This window comes from Malaclemys terrapin, chromosome 4, assembly GCF_027887155.1.
Source record: "Malaclemys terrapin pileata isolate rMalTer1 chromosome 4, rMalTer1.hap1, whole genome shotgun sequence".
NCBI lineage: Eukaryota > Metazoa > Chordata > Testudines > Emydidae > Malaclemys > Malaclemys terrapin.
The window spans coordinates 72,518,193-72,534,109 of record NC_071508.1 but is presented as its reverse complement, the minus strand read 5'-3'; the positions used below and the strand labels follow the sequence as shown (position 1 = coordinate 72,534,109).

Genomic DNA, 15,917 nt, shown 5'->3' with positions numbered 1-15,917 from the left:
GTTGACAAGGGTTCAGAATCCCCAAGGACTGAGCAGCTCGGATGGATGCTTTCTCCTTGGGTTTAGACCTCTATCCGCATCAGAGAGAGACTTCCAGCAAGATCTGTGAAAATCAGAGAGATAGAAATATAAGGACTGACCCTTTAATAAGGGAGATGGATGTTGTTACTCCTTGGAAGCAATCCTCAGCTATAGAACAGTGAGGAGGATAAGAGAAGCAGACACCAACAAGAAGGGACTTCCAGCTAGGACAGAGGCTTTCCCTCTCTCTGTCATAAGAACCTGGGCATAAAGTTGGGACTTGAGGGCTAGTTAGGTGGCATCAGATGGCTCCAATGTAGGGAACTGGTCTGGCCTCATAACATGTAGAGGACAGGGAGAACCAAAACACGCAACCTACCTGGACGCTGCCTCTGTCCCCTTGCATAAATTATGTTCCCAACCCAGTGCTGACATAGGATCTTACAAAATGTATTTCATTAGCCAAAGGCAGGTAAGAACCCATGGATGTGGCTTCAGAAGAAAAGAAACAGCATTAAAATAGCAAAGAAAAAAAATAATGCAAAGTCATCACACCTATCCCTGATGACGGGCAAGTTTAGCAACTTAAATAGTAGTTTAATTCTACCATTGTCTAATGGCTAGGAATTTAAAAGGAAATTAAATTTCCATTGCAATAAATGAGTTGTTCTCAACCTATTTACCATTGTGGGTCACATATGTGGCCCACAATGTGTTATGTGGGCTGCATCCAATACTACCGGTGTGGCCCTGAGGATGTCGCATGGGCCGCAGCTCTGTGCTAATTGGGCCACAGGTTGAGAACCACTGCAATAAACTATAAAATGGCAGCTCCAGGACCTGCCTATTGGCTTAGTGGGTAAATAATAATTACCCACAAAGAAGGCTTTCTCAGTTGCCAGTGAGTTTATTTGGCTGAGAAAATAAGCATACGGGTTTGGATGAACGTTCAGAAATGCTTTTCCTGTCCCCTTTTGTGCAGGTGACTTGGTATCGCGAGCAATGCACCACATGCAATGTTTGACCACCCTCCGCCCCGGCATGAGCCCTATCCGGCAAACCAGGCAACAGCAGCCCATTACTTGGTCCCCTGATGCCCTCCATACCCTCTACTACTTCCTACGCTGTCCTCAGATGGAGTCCATGGAGAACCCCAACCTGGATCCGCCAAGGATGACCCTGAACAATGAACGGTAGGGAAGTCTGTTAACTGTTAGCAGTAAAGAAGTCAGGCCAACAAGGCCTCCTTTTGCAGAATAGCTCAGGGCTTATGTGCAGTGCAGTTTGTTTGCAGGAGGCTATCTATCAGGCATCAGTTATTCCTGCTGCCCAGCCAGCATGTGTCATTAGCCTTGCCAAGTTTACAGAGTGTTAGAATTGGAGCTGGGAAGCAAGCTGCTTTCTCAGACAGTCTTTTCCGAGCAAGACATATACTGTAGATCGCCAGCAAGGCTTGTCTAGGGCCATTGCCAGGAGTGCATGTGGCTGCCTAAAGCAGTAAAGACCTTACCAAAGAAAACGTTACCTTCTCAATACCACTGATTAATGATTGTCATCATTCTTGGGAATAGGAAGATTGATTGCAGTGGAGAGCCTGAGAGGGATTTATGACCACCCTTCCGGGGACTTATTTCAGTTGCTGCTACGTGTCTAGTACATGGGAAACTTGCACAAGAAGCCAATACCCAAATAAAAACAAAAGGGCCACCCTAACTCGTGCCAAGCAGTACCTGACTCTGCAAGTAGTCTTATTATTAGACCTGGTTGGAAATTTTCCAATGGAATATTTTTTAATTAGAAAAGGTTGATTTGTCTAAATTGGAACGTTCTGTGGGCACGTATTGATTTTTGACTAAATTCTGACACAAACCACACAGGTTTCTGACTCAGCCCTGCCTGGCAGCCAGGTTTCAAAACCTGCCTGGGTTCCTGCTGACTCACCCACCCAGCTCCTCAGCAGCCCACCTAGCAGGCTGATGGGGAGCCTGGGAGTCCAGCTCCTAGACTTGCAGCTCTTTGCCAGCCTGGACCTCTAGGGCTTCCTGTGTTCCTGGTTCCCAGGGTCCCTGGTTTCGGGGCAGCCCACCAGATGGATTGCTCCCGAGCTAGGGCTTCCAGTCTCCCAGCTCTTCAGCAAAACAAAACTTTGGTATTCACATTCCACAAACAATGTTGAAATTTCATTTTTGTTCCGTTTTGGAATTATTATTTTTTAAAATTTCTGAATGTCCCATGGAACGGGAATTCCAGTTTCTGGCCAGCTGTACCCAGGACATGTTAATGTGGCTTCTACTGTGTGGTGCATTGTCAGCCTGGCAAAAAGTCAGGCACACAGCATCTCCCTTTGCCCCCTTTGAGAGCAATCTCTGGCTGAGAAGCATCCTAGGCTTGCAACATGTTAGATTCCAACTCCCATGCTAGGTGGCCACATTCTCAGAATGAAAACGCAGGTCATCTGTCCGGCACAGGAGCAGGGGAAGGGATGATACCTGCCACAGATTCATTAATACTGCGGTCCCTTATTCCAACACCAATGTCCTCCACTGACCCCAGTGTCCCCCTTGTGCTGAGTGGCAGCAGACGTCCAGGGCCTTATAGGTCAGTTCTCCAGTGGAAGAGAAATCGGTGATATGGAATCCGGATATACTCTAAGTGTAAATTTGCTTTATTTGCACACATTCGCCAGTCCTGGGATGAGATGGTCAAACAGCATGCAGGGCAGTCCCTTCTTTTAGGCATCTCAGCCCAAGGATGTTCCCAGGGAGCAACTCTGCCTCAAGAATGTATTCTTATCAGAGCCCAAGGCAGACAGCAAATTCTTCACCTGCTCACACGGTTCCCTGTCTACCCAAGCTGCCTCTATATCCAACCTTGCATAATCCAAACTAATAACAACCCAGCACAGCTTCCCAAGACTTACGTGTCAGCCTGTCCAAAATTTGCTTGCAGGCTAAGAACTTGGAAGACTGTGTGTAACAGCACCACCAAGTGACACCTGCCATAACGATATGATAAAAACAGTTTCTACTGTCACTCTCAAGCTCCCATTAATTTAAAAAGAGATGTTTTTAACTTACAATTTTTTTCTCACTTAAAAATAATAAAATAACAAATTTAACATCTAATGTCATTTTTAAAAGTTAGCTGAATGTCACTTTAATAACACTAACAGAGAAAATAATTTATAAATCACAACAAATTGGCCTTTCCTCACACCCGCAGACAGGGTCCTTCATGACTTTCTCTCCCTCCCCCTCCCCCCTTTCCCAGTGTGGACACGAAGCAGCCCATTTCATGCATTCACTCCTTCTCATCACCTTCTGGGCTAGTGCCACTGTCAGGCCCCACTTTTGCAAGCCTGAGTGTTGCTGCCAGCCAGGCCTCACTCCTCCAGGCCTGATGGTGGTCCCAGTGCCACTGGCCAAGCCCCGGTGGTGATGGGTGGTGCCTCCAAGCCTGCTGCAGCTGCTCTCCCCAGGCACTGGTGATAACAGCTTCTGAGCAGAGCCCACAGCAGGACCCATGGGTGAGGGAGAAGCTGAACATAAAAATGGGTGTCCCATTTCCTGGTTCCAGGTTTCCAGGACAGAATGAAGAAGTCTTGGAGGGGAAAAAGGACATCTGGTCACTTTATCCAAACCTCAACTGCTATAATTTCAGCCTGGGTGTCTTTATTGTAGATTTTAAAAAACGGCAAATGAAGAGAGCACAATTATAAATTATAAATCTCTCTGATGGGGAAAGCAGAGTGCACATCTCAGTCTGAAAGATGTTCCCTCTTGAATCCCCTCACAACCCTACCGCTTAGAAGACTGTCAGGAAGGTTCCTTTGCTCATCTGGGCAGACTGTCTGTTACTACGTTCTTGTGTGGCACCAACTGCAATGGGGTCTCAGTTTGATTGGCGTGCTATGCTACTCTATTCCAAAATAATAATTCTCCCTGTACTGATGACTGATCCTCTTCTGAAAGAAACTACAACCTTAAAAAGATCTGTCTGGTGGGAATAGAAGCAACTGGAGAACCAGTGTGAGCTTGTGATAGAAATAAGAGGAAATAAGGAATGCAGCAGGTTTCATTTTAAGTTGTTTTATCTAGAAAGATAAAGAAAAAAGTTACATGGTTAAAATAGGGAAGGGGATGCAAATGTAATAACTGCAAAGTTGGCTACATTGTTTGTTCTACCAATCTGAAAAGGTCACGCAGAGTACGTCTACACTACAGTAGACATACCCAGTCAGAGTAGTTGATCAGAGTTTGATGTGGGTTAAAACATGAATGCCGTCCCAGTTTTCCACTTTTCCTCCACGCCTACATCCCTTCTATGATCCCCAGAGCTGGGTTAAAGAATGCAATATCAAAATTTCAATGCAAGCTGTATGTCTAGTTTATGTTTAAATCAATACTAGATGCTGCATCAGCAGCAGGTTTTTGGAATATTTCCACCACTTACTTTGGATCGAGACTTAGGTGTACAGGAAATTAAAAGTGATAATTTTTAAAAAATCAAAAGTTTGGCATTAGGAAAAAAAAACCATGAGCCTCAATACACCAGATTAAATGGCTTCAAACTTTGATGGAACCTGTCTGTGTAAATCAAACGGCCAGATATACCAACAGCAACTAACTTCCAACCCCACATGGAATCTGTTCCAGGATATGTTTGTATGTGTCGTACCCCATTAACTCCAATCCCTGTTATTTAACATGGCTAGTGGGGTAAATATTGCTGGGGACACTTAGTACATGAGTCTGTTAATTCATTCCCAACTAAAGGGAAAAGACAGTCGAGGTTGCATGTGAGTGTGCCAGGGCGCAGTGTGATAGATGAAGGCATTGATTCATCTACTCTGGCTTGGCAAAGCTGTGTAGCCAGCCCTTTTATTCTTTACTGAGCTGTGCTAAATCAGCTTCAAACTCTGCATTGCTCTATTGTGCATTTATGGTCGCTCTGGAATATGCTTTTAATGTGTACTGCAAATCTGGGCTATTTTCTAATGAAAAATCTCAGTCATGAACCTGGACAATAATGCTGAAATGCTTTGCAATTGCTTGTGCTGTGGTTCCTGGGCTGCCATGCAAAATCTATCAATGTTTTTAAAAAGCCCTAAATTTAGCAAGGAGGGAGACGATTATTAGAGTTACAGGTCTAGTCCTGTAAACTCAGGACTGATTTTGAGAAGCTCTGAGCACCTACAACTCCTATTTACTTCAGTGGGAATTGTTGTTGCCCATTCAAAGCTCACAACCTATTAGCCATTTGCTTTATCAGATGAGTGCTTTGTCAATCCGTTTTATGCCACCCGTTACACTTATGAAGGGGCATGCTATGAAAATCATTGCAAAATCAGGGTTGGAAAGGACTTTTTAGTGCTTCCCTCTGACGTTGGGGGGAATATATAATTCACTATCCTAAAAACCATCCCTGATGGCTGCTGTCATGTCAAGGCTGTCAAAATGGTGCTAAAAACATATTGCCAAACTACAGAGCTGCTCATACATGCAGACTCAGCACTACGGTGACCAGATGTCCCGATTTTATAGGGACAGTCCTGATATTTGGAGCTTTTTTTATATATATATATATATGGGCTCCTATGACACCCCTCCCCCCCATCCCCTGTCCTAATTTTTCACACTTGCTATCTGGTCACCCTACTCAGCACCCTACAACCAACTCATTCTGAGTGCAATTCATGTGTATGTGAAGGGTTGCGAGAATGCACATATAAAGGGGAAGTGCAAACTGCGTGTGAGAATCCCCATGCAAGTGGCCTGCACACTTAGGCCACCTCCATTCACAAGAACATACAAACTGCACCTCCTTGTCCATGGTAAGTAAGTCCCTTAGCAGCCAAATTGATGAGACCAAAAGTGGTGGCAGTAAATGAAGGGGTAGAGATAGTGAGAGCCATGTGGGAGTGAGAGAAGCCTGGGAGCCTCTCTGCAGGTTGGCAAGTGGAAGGAGCCTCTTATTTAGGACTCCAGTGTATATTTTCACATTGAAACCTGGGGAAGCTTGTTGGCTGGTGATGAGGCTCTGTGATGTTCTGATTCCTGTCCAAAGGCAGAAGGCAGCAGTGAAGAGGTTGAGTAGGAGAGTGAAAACAGGCATCAGTAAGTAAAAAGCCTTGAAACACTGTCCCTGTTGAAAACATCATGTTTGTTACATGACTGACTTTGAACCCCATCTTGGCCTCATCCTCTGCACATGCAGAATACTGTCTGCTGCATTGTGCCAAATGAGACACCTGGGGAGGTGTTTTGCAATTTGCAAAGTGCCACACCTGTGAAATATGGCAAACCCACTAGACAAGGATCTGAGATGTGAGTAAACGTCTTTGCATAGCAACAAATCCCAGATTGCCTGAGGGCGTCAGAGCTCACGCGTGTCATATCAGAACACATCTGCCTTAGTCACTGGCAAAAATGAGTATGCACTGGGCACTCATATCTCTTGGGTTTCACAAAGATCACACAGCAGTCAACATATTTTCGTTGTGTGAAGAACAAACAGAGGTGTGGCTCACTCCCCAAGCTCCTGCCCTGTTTTTTCCCCTTGCTGATGTCAGTATGGCTCAGAGCAGTGGTTCCTAAACTTGTTACTAAGGCGACCAACTGCATTTTGTCTCTTTTGGGGGGAGACCCACCATTACCCCTGTTCCCCTTCTCAGCCCTCTGCTTTCCCTCTCCCCCCACGCCCTGCCCCCTCCTTCAGCCCCAGCCAGCCCTTCTCTCTCGACAGCCAGGCCACCATGGCTACCAGACTGCTGACTGTCCACTTGCTGGCTCTGGCCACTTCCTGCCTGGGTCCTGCTCCCCGTGCCGCTGCCTGCTGGGGAAGTGAGAGCAGGGGGCAGCAGCAGCATATAGGAAGTGACTGGCGCCGGGGAGCAGACAGCTAGCAGCCTGTCCCCACTGTTTGCACCCCGGAGGCGCTTCCTCCATGCTGCTGCTGTCTGGATCACGCTCCCCAGGCCTCTGCTTGCTGCCCAGGGGAAGTGAGAACACAAGGCAGGGAGCACCTCTGGGGCATGTGCAACCCACTTAGACCTTTCCCAGGACCCATTGTTTGAGAAACACTGGCTCGGAGGGTAGCATTCTACATTCTGTGATCATGTCCCATGCTAATAGTTGGACTATGGGGCACTGTACTTTGAGGAGGACTATCCCATGTTAAACCAAGAGCCCTTTTCCCACTTCTGCTAGCTTTCCAGGTGGAATTTAAAGATAGTGTGGTGTTTTTCAAAGGAGTAGAAGATAACTTTGGTATCTGGCCAAGATTCCTCTGTCAATACAATAATAATACTTATCTCTTAGATGATAGATCTTATGGTATACTTATCTCTTCATCCATAGATCTCAAAGTGCTTTACAAATAAAGGTGTCATCATCCCCATGTTACAAATGGAGAAACTGATTCACAGAGAGGTGAAGTGACTTGGCCAAGTTTGCAGAGCAGGGTCATACCAGAGCCAGGAATAGAAACCATGGGCCCCATGTAGCTCCCAGGCCAGTCTGTTCACCACTGGACCATGCTGCCTCCAAAAGAGGATGGGGTGTCCCAGGCTGTGGGCGTTTTATCACATGCCTTCAATGGTTGCTGCAGGGGAGAGAGCATGATCTTCTAGGACTTAGAGCAAAGAAGTAGAATGCAAGAAACTTGAGTTTTATTCCCTATTGTGCTGCTGATTTGTTATGTGACTTTGGGCAAGTCAGTTAACAACTTCTATATGAGGAGAGATTAAAAAGACTGAGACTTTTCAGCTTGGAAAAGAGACAACTGGGATATGAGAGAGGACTATAAAATCGTGAATGGTGTGGAGAAAGTGAATGAGGACGTGTTATTTACTCCTTCATGTTACAGAAGAACTAGGAGTCACCCAGTGAAATTAATAGGCAGCAGGTTTAAGCAAACAAAAAGAAGTATTTCTTCACACAACACACAGTGAACCTGTGGAACATGTGGCCAGGGGATGTTGTAAAGGCCAAAACTATAACTGGGTTCAAAAAAGAACTAGATACTTTCCTGGAGAATAGGTCCATCAATGGCTATTAGCCAACTGAGTGTCCCGAGCCTCTGATTGTCAGAAACTGGGAGTAGACAATAAGGGACGGATAACTCAGTGATTGCCTGTTCTGTTCATCCCTCTGAAACACCTGGCATTGGCCACTGTCAGAAGACAGGATATTGGACTGAATGCATCATTGGTCTGACCCAGTGTGGTGGTTCTTATGTTCTTCCTGTGCTTCAACTTCCCTATTTGTAAAAAGGGAATATGATACCTTCCCCACCTTAGTAAAATGCTTTGAGATCCTCAGGTGGAATGTAAACCCATAAGCCCAAGATACCAATTTTCTGCAGTGATTGTCTCTTGATAGCACTGCTTTGTAAAGCACTTTGGAATACTTAAAAATAAAGTCGAATCATGTCTATTATCACTGTCAGTGGAGCCAGTATTGTCAGGGCTTTATGAACTGTCCAGGTCGCACTTGTGTCATGATTTACACACTCTCTGCAGTGTGTTATTTTATTCTGAATGACAGAGAGTATAAAACACTCTGTGTCGGCAGAGGCTCACAGTCTCTGCATGCATTTGAATCTCTCAGTAAAAATTTTATTCCAGAGCTGATGGAGAAGGCCCCATTCAGCCAGCAGTACAAATTCAGGACTTGCCAGCTTCATGGAAACTGACTGTTTCTCGGCTGGAAAAGCTGCGAGCACTGCAAAAAGCCATCCATGACTACACAGGGGCCCAGCTCATAGGAACAAGAGAAACTGGTTCTGACTGCTGGCCACTGGAGGTGTTCAGAATGCTTATGTCAGATTTTGCTGTTCACTCAGAGGGGGCTGTTTGTGAAGCGACTGCCAACCAGGCTGCTATCAGTCAAACAATCTCCCCCACCCCCAGTTGCATTGAAATGCCTCAGAATGGCTGATGCTCTTTCTGCTTTCAGCTGGGCAGCTGCTCTATGTACCAGGTTCAAAAGTGACCTAAGAATTTCCTACTTCAGAGAGGAGCCCCTCCCATCTGTTACCTCATTGGCACCAACGGCCATGAATAACATTCAAGCCTCAGTTGCCAAAAGGGCCAAACTGGAGAAATGTATAGACGTTATTGCCATCATCTGTTGCCTCTCAGTGCACACTGTGATTTGCTGGGCAGCAGAAGAAAGGATGACCGGTTGAGACTAGCTGTTTTCCTTCTGTGCCTTCTGCTGTATGGAGTATGTGCAGCAATGCCTGCTCTGCAATGCGGTTCAGTGGGGAAATGCAGCAGTGCTGATGCTCCCAGAACCCAGAGGAAAGACACCAGCACTTTATGGTGCTAACTTCTCTCAGGATTAAATGTCCCTTAAATATTGAGATGAATGGCTTAGCTTGTTACTAAAGAATTGGACATTTATTTGACAAAGTGCCGGAGCCAAGGTTTCACTAGCTAGGAGAGAAACCAGAGATGGGCACAAGTCATTAAGTCCAGATCCACAATCTAACCACAGTCCAGACATGCCTAAAGTTGATGTTTGCTCAGATTTGGTGGTCCGCCAATTGTATACACAGTAGTTTGTGTATGTCTATCTTTAATCTAGGTAGCACAGGTAACAATGCAGTGGCATGGACTTCAGAGGGGGGCCAGCAACTCTGGTAGGTACCCAGTGTCCCCAGTGGGCTTGTACTGGGGTGACTATCCAGTGCTGAAGCCCATGCCACCACATCTTCACTACTATTGTTAACCTGTGCTAGCAAAAGGGAGAAGTCTTCCCCCACTGGATAGTATTGCATCTTGAAGTGCTTAATATGGAATTTACACCTTCCTATGAAGCATCCAGCATTACACAGAACAGGATACACAGTGTTCCAGCATGGCTACTCCTGTAGTCTTAGGACACCCACCTGGAAAAGCTTCTCATTTTGCTTTTTGAAACAAAAAAAAATAAAAATACTTTTGTCCTTATACACCCCTTTCACCTCATTGGTGAAGTGCTTAGGGATAATGTCAATTAAGCCTCTCAATCTCTTACCTGATTGGCAGATGTTCTCTTCCTCTGTGTATAGAAGACATCTAGCCAATAAGAGCGTGACTGCATTCTAAATATTTATGTTTTAGGCTTGATGCAGGTGAAGTTTTATGGCCCATTATACAGGTCAGGCTGGGTAATCACAGAGAGGTCCCATCTGGCCTTAAAAATCTATGAATCTGTGTTATTAATTGAACATCATCACTTATTAATGTAGCTTGCCTCAAGGAGGTCCTGTCATTTGCCATTGTTGCATGGCAATCCACTATCAGAACCAGAAAGAGAACCCAGGAGTCGTGAATAACCACTAGAGAACACTCCCCTACCTTGATGACAGTTACTGGGGTGAATTTTCTGAGCTTGCTGCTCTGACCAGTGTTTGTTTGGTTTTGGGAGATGCATTTTCAAGGCCCCTGAGAAGTGTCACTAACTATCAAGCTAGCAGAGGCTTTTTCAGGAGAACCTTATTTCTCAGGTAGATGTTTACAGGTTCTCAACTGACTACCAAAAGGCTTCTCTCCCTCCCTCCCCCGCCCCTCCTCCCGGGTAGGTCTACACTTAAAACACTGCAATCGTGCAGCTGTGCTGCTGTAGCACTTCAGTGAAGACACTACTGTGCTGACATGAGAGTTTCTCCCATTGCCATAGTTAAATCACCTCTGCGAAAGGCAGCAGCTGCGTCAACAGGAAAAGCCCTCCCATTGGCATAGCATTGTTTTAGGCTTAGATTGATATATCTTTGCGAGGGAGAGGGGATTTTTCATTCCCCTGAGTGATGTAGTTATACTGATGTAAGTTCATAGACCTGACCTCAGTAGCAGTACTTTTACAGAAGTACTCTGGTCTCATGAAGTGTCATGTAGTGCAATAGTGGAACCACAAGCTGTCTCTTGGATCTCCTTGGAAGAATCCTCCCTAATGCAGGTAGAAGAGGGGATTGGACTAAATGACCTTCTGAGGTCTCTTCCAACCCTAATATTCTATGAAGATATTTGTGTCCAAATTCTTTTTTACAGCCCTGTCTCGTTGCTCACTGTGCCCATCTAGAACACAGTCTGATACATTCAGCTCAATGAGCCATGTTTCTGAGATTGCTGGCAATAAAATTACATTTGGAAAGCTCTTGTCTGATGGGGCTGTTCTCTCTAGGCCTGCCTCATCAAGCACTTGAGAAACTGGCTTTATGGGTGTGTCATCCCATAGTTCACTCTGAAGTTTAGTCTTTCTCTTTCTGATTGGGAAACTGCATCTTGTTTTATGCCTTATTTTGATTTATGTCCAAATCTAGTTTCAGTTTAAGGGTAGCTGTAGCCATGTATTTTTCAGGCATGTGGAACTACTTGGATATGCCCAATAAATATACAATATTGTAAAAAAGAGCTTCTATATTTCAACTTGGACTTCAAGAGTTGATTTCATTCAAGTTCTAGAAGCTGATAAATATTAGATTTTTTTTTTTTTAATTTATGGGAGATATTTTTTTATAAGCTTAGCTGTTTATTTGCACAATGAATTTAGAGGCATGGTTACCATGACACTGCATGGTAAATCAGTGAATTGTCTCTGGAAATTATTACATATGATTATATATGTGAGGCATAACATAAGTAGGTAGAGAATTGCTTGGGCCCTGATTGAGCCACGTGCCTTGAGTAGTATTGTACTATCGACCAGACTGATATTCTTAATCATGTTGAATAGTTCCTTAAGCCATCAGCAGTCTCACTGAAGTCAGTGTATGTAAGGGTATCGCAGTCTGGCCCTATCCAAGTAGTTCCACTGATAACTCCAGAATGACTTGTACAGTACTACTCAAGGTAAGAATGGGTGACAAAAATCGAGCCCTCGATTTGACCATGGACCTTGGGCACCCAATTACAGAAATCTGAGACAGAGAGGTAAGTGATTTGCCACAGGTGACATACAAGTCTGCATCAGAGCTAGAAATAAGAACTTGTATCTCCTACCTCCCAGTCCTGGCCTCTAACCACTAAGCTATGCTTCCTAATGTAGATAAGGAGAATTTAAGAAAGAATTTGAGTTGCAGAGATATCACTGGATCACTTCCTGCTGTAATTTGCAGCCACGCAACACCATTAATTTCAGTGATGTGACTCCAGATTTAGACTGGGGGGGATTGAAAGCAGAACGTGGCTCACTCTCTTTCCCCTTTCAGCAAATATGTTAGACTAGAATATATTCCATCAACGGAACGTGGTTTCTCCCCAGTGTAATCCACAAACAGGAGATTTGAATCAACTCAGACATGTAACTCATTTGAGTGGGATTTGTCTTGCAGAGCAGATATCCTTTTTTAAACCGTCAACCTGGCATTTACAGTAAGTATTTGATGAAAGCAGTATATTTGGGTTTAATAATCCACTATCAGATCACAGAGGCACACAGTCATGAATAAGGAACTGTGAAGCACAAATTGCTAGGGCCTCCTTTCAAAGATATTCCTGTGAAAATCTAGGATTACCCCAGTGGGAGTTTAGTTTCTAATCTCTGCAGGGCCAAAGAGTGAGGTGATGGTGGCTATTGTCATAAAATATACCAAGTCACGTTCACTCTTCAGAACAGCTTAGCTGTTAGCTTCCTTCTTTGTTATGAAGATGTTCTTAACAATAAAAGAGGAAGCCAAGGCAACCTGCTAGCCACTACTGCTGAGGGGCACTTGGCCGCAGACTGTCCTTTATTTAGTACTGACATTGTTTAAGCACTGACCAACTCCTTCCTCAGGAAACAGGCAAGTTCTGCAACTTGAGGTCTGTAATATACTCCAATAGGAAATATTAACCTCAATTAGGAATAGCAATTGTGGGGGTGGCCCAGAGAAGAAACTTGGCTCCATCATCATTCTTTACATTTAGTGTGCATTCAACCAAAGCGCTCTATGCCCTTCACCCACATTAGTTAATAGAGCTTTGCAAAACTCTTATATTATCTTTCATGACACACGCCTATAGAATAATTGAAGCAGATGGAGGTTAAATGACATGCCAGCAAATCAGTAACATAGGAAGAGAACCTTTGAGTCAAGACTAACTCCAGTCAGTCCCCTGTGCTGTTCACTACACACATTCTCCCTCCCAGAGCTGGGAAGAGAAGCCAGGGGTCCTAAACCTCACTCACCTTCTGCCATCCCTAAAATGTCTTTGCAGTAAAATAACCCCCTAACAATTTTAAAAAGTTTCCTTGGGTTTCCTCCCCTCCCTTTGTGATGTGTACTGGTTAGGCTGATCTTTGTATTGTAGAATAATAAACAATGAACAATAAAGGGAACCTGGTATTGGAGACTTCTGGTTGTACCAGCCCTGGGAATACATTCCAAATGTGCCCTTTAGTCACCAAGGCACTCCCTCATTGTCACACACTTTCATTTTCATCTGAACAGCTGGAAACTTAATCCACAAATAGCAAAGAGTTTAAGATTGACAATCTTGAAATTGTAGTTACAAGAACTGCAAATGGGTAACTTGCAGACACTAGCTATTTCTTACTTGCTAAGAAGCAGAGCTGAAAAGTATTTCTTCAGTTTTAAAACACCTTAATACATGTAGGGGACCTGCTCCAAAGCCCATTGCAATCAGTGGGAGTCTTTCCATTGATTTTAATGGGCATTGAATCAGGTTTGGGGGTGGAGGGGGTTAAAAATAATATTGTACAAGAGAATGTTCTGTGAATTTCTTTATTTTGCAAGTACAACAATTACTGCCAACATTGTCTAATAAGCGAGAAATCATAAGGCAAACTGCTATCTAATGGTAAACAGAAAATACTGATCTGACCTGTGTCAAACTTTTGGGGGCTACCAAACATGAGCTAACAAGTGTTGCAAGTTTGAAGCGCCAAATGCTGTAATTCCTCACGCCCCCCCTGAAATTCGTGGGAATTGGCAGTCTGAAAATCACACAAAGGCGGCTGCTGCATCTTGAGTCATGGTGAGCCTGCCTGCAGCAGGGGCCAAAAATCTCATTACTGGTGACATCAGAATTATAGGAGCTGGCAACACTGTGTTTCTAAGTGACTAGTGCACAGGCGAATGCTCACAGCGCACTCAGCATAGCTTGTGGTTTGTGTGCAGGAGTCCTTTTTAACAGGCTGTGATCAAAGTGCTTCATTCTGAATCCCCATCAAGCTATGCAAACTGATCAGTGCACCTCATCACCAGCTGTAACACATACAAAGAACCAAGCAAGGGTGGAACCTAAGGCTTCTGGAAAGAAGAGACCATGTGACCATCCATGCCAGTGACCCCACCCCTATAGGAATGGGGTAGCTATTGTGAGATTCCCCCTTCCCTTTGGATCTAATGACTGGAGAGGGGGGCTGGAAGGGCAGTTTTCCCCCACATTGTTACCACCCCAATAGTAGGTGGGTATGTTTGCAGAGAAAGAGCCAGCCAATGAGTTGCAGAAACTGGCAGGCTTCCCCTATTTAAGGGGTCCCCAAATGATTACGGTCTGAAGCGGCTGCTTTCTTTTCTTGTACCCATGACTGACTTCGGACACACGCAACTCAATGCCCTCAGAAAGAACTGGCTGTGAAGAGCAGTGTGTGAATCTAGCCTGAACTTGTCTGATGGCACCAAGTCAGCACGATCTTCTGATAGAAGTTCTGTCAAGCCTCCAGATTCCCATGCATGCAGGCAGAGGCTGCCAGTGCCAAAAAGATGTTGGGTGCAGCAGTTAGCCATTGGCAAAGGCTGAGTAATTCCCCTCTGCTAAGCAATCGGCAGAGTAAACTTTGGAGACCGCCCTCTTACCTTCCCAGTCAGAGCTAGGATGCCTGGGAGAAAGTGAACATTAAATGAACCGGAAGAGTGTAGAAGAAGCAGGGAAACTACAGCTGAGAAATGGAAAAGAAAAATAGCATTTCTGATGGGTCAGCTGGCAGGGGTGGAATTCACAGTCAGCAGCCAAGGAGCCTAGCTAGGATCAGTCTCAAAAGAAATGAACTAAATTATTTCCCAGACAGGTCACTCAGGAACACTGGCACATCAGCCTATGATTCCTTCACTAATATGTCTGGGGCTATCAGTCTCAGGTACTTCCTCTGCCCAGGTCCTTTTCCCGCACATTGGAGGCTCTACACTCAGACCCCCATGTGCACTCTGCATTAACGTCTATGACCCACAAATGGGATTTTATATTTTCTAATAATATTTTGACTATGGAAATTGTTGCGGCTGCACCAAATTTCCCTCCGGGGTTAAACATCATTCCTGCGCAACTGAATGTACAGACCAGTTAGTAAGATTTGATCATATGACAAATACAATACAACTTTCTATTGTATTCTTCTACTGAGTCCATCACTATGATATCTCACAAAGGAGAAAAGGAGCAACATGAAGAATACTCTATTCTTATTCTCTCTCTCTCTCTCTCTCTGTCGGATGTGGTCTGAGTACATTTTCTTCTTTGTCTTTTGTTCCCCACATTTTGTTCATTATCATGGACAGGCCAAGTAAAACAGCAGGTGGGATTTACATTAAGATAGGAAGGCAGTTACATTTGTGGTCAGGCTCAACTCTTCTTGAAAGGACTTTCAGAGCTGTGGGCATTCTGGTGAGAAAGCTTGATCCCTGGTTCTTACAAATCTTTTATAATTGATAGCTTCAGAGTACCTGACGAGTGTAGCTGTTGTGGCTGGTCCTGGTCCTGGATGGAGAGGCACCCAACACATTTAGAAATTCAGTGTAATCAAGTAATTCTAGGGACTGATCCTGCCACCCATGTTCATGCAACTCAGTAGTGGACTCAGAAAGGACCATTCATAAGGGTTACCGGATCAGGCTCTTATTTTGTATAGCAGCTTTCATTCGCCCTATAAAACGCCCTCCTCAGCAATTTGTCGAGAAAATCCTGGTTT

At 44.6% G+C, this 15,917-nt stretch overlaps 1 protein-coding gene across 1 annotated transcript in view; it reads left to right on the top strand.

Moving 5' to 3' along the window:
- ABTB2 (ankyrin repeat and BTB domain containing 2) overlaps positions 1 to 15,917 on the top strand; it is a 192,645-nt gene that overhangs the window by 140,056 nt on the left and 36,672 nt on the right. Inside the window, exon 3 of the mRNA XM_054028399.1 lies at positions 1,004 to 1,214. Within this exon, the coding sequence (XP_053884374.1) occupies positions 1,004 to 1,214 (211 nt within the window). The remainder of the gene's footprint in view (positions 1 to 1,003; positions 1,215 to 15,917) is intronic.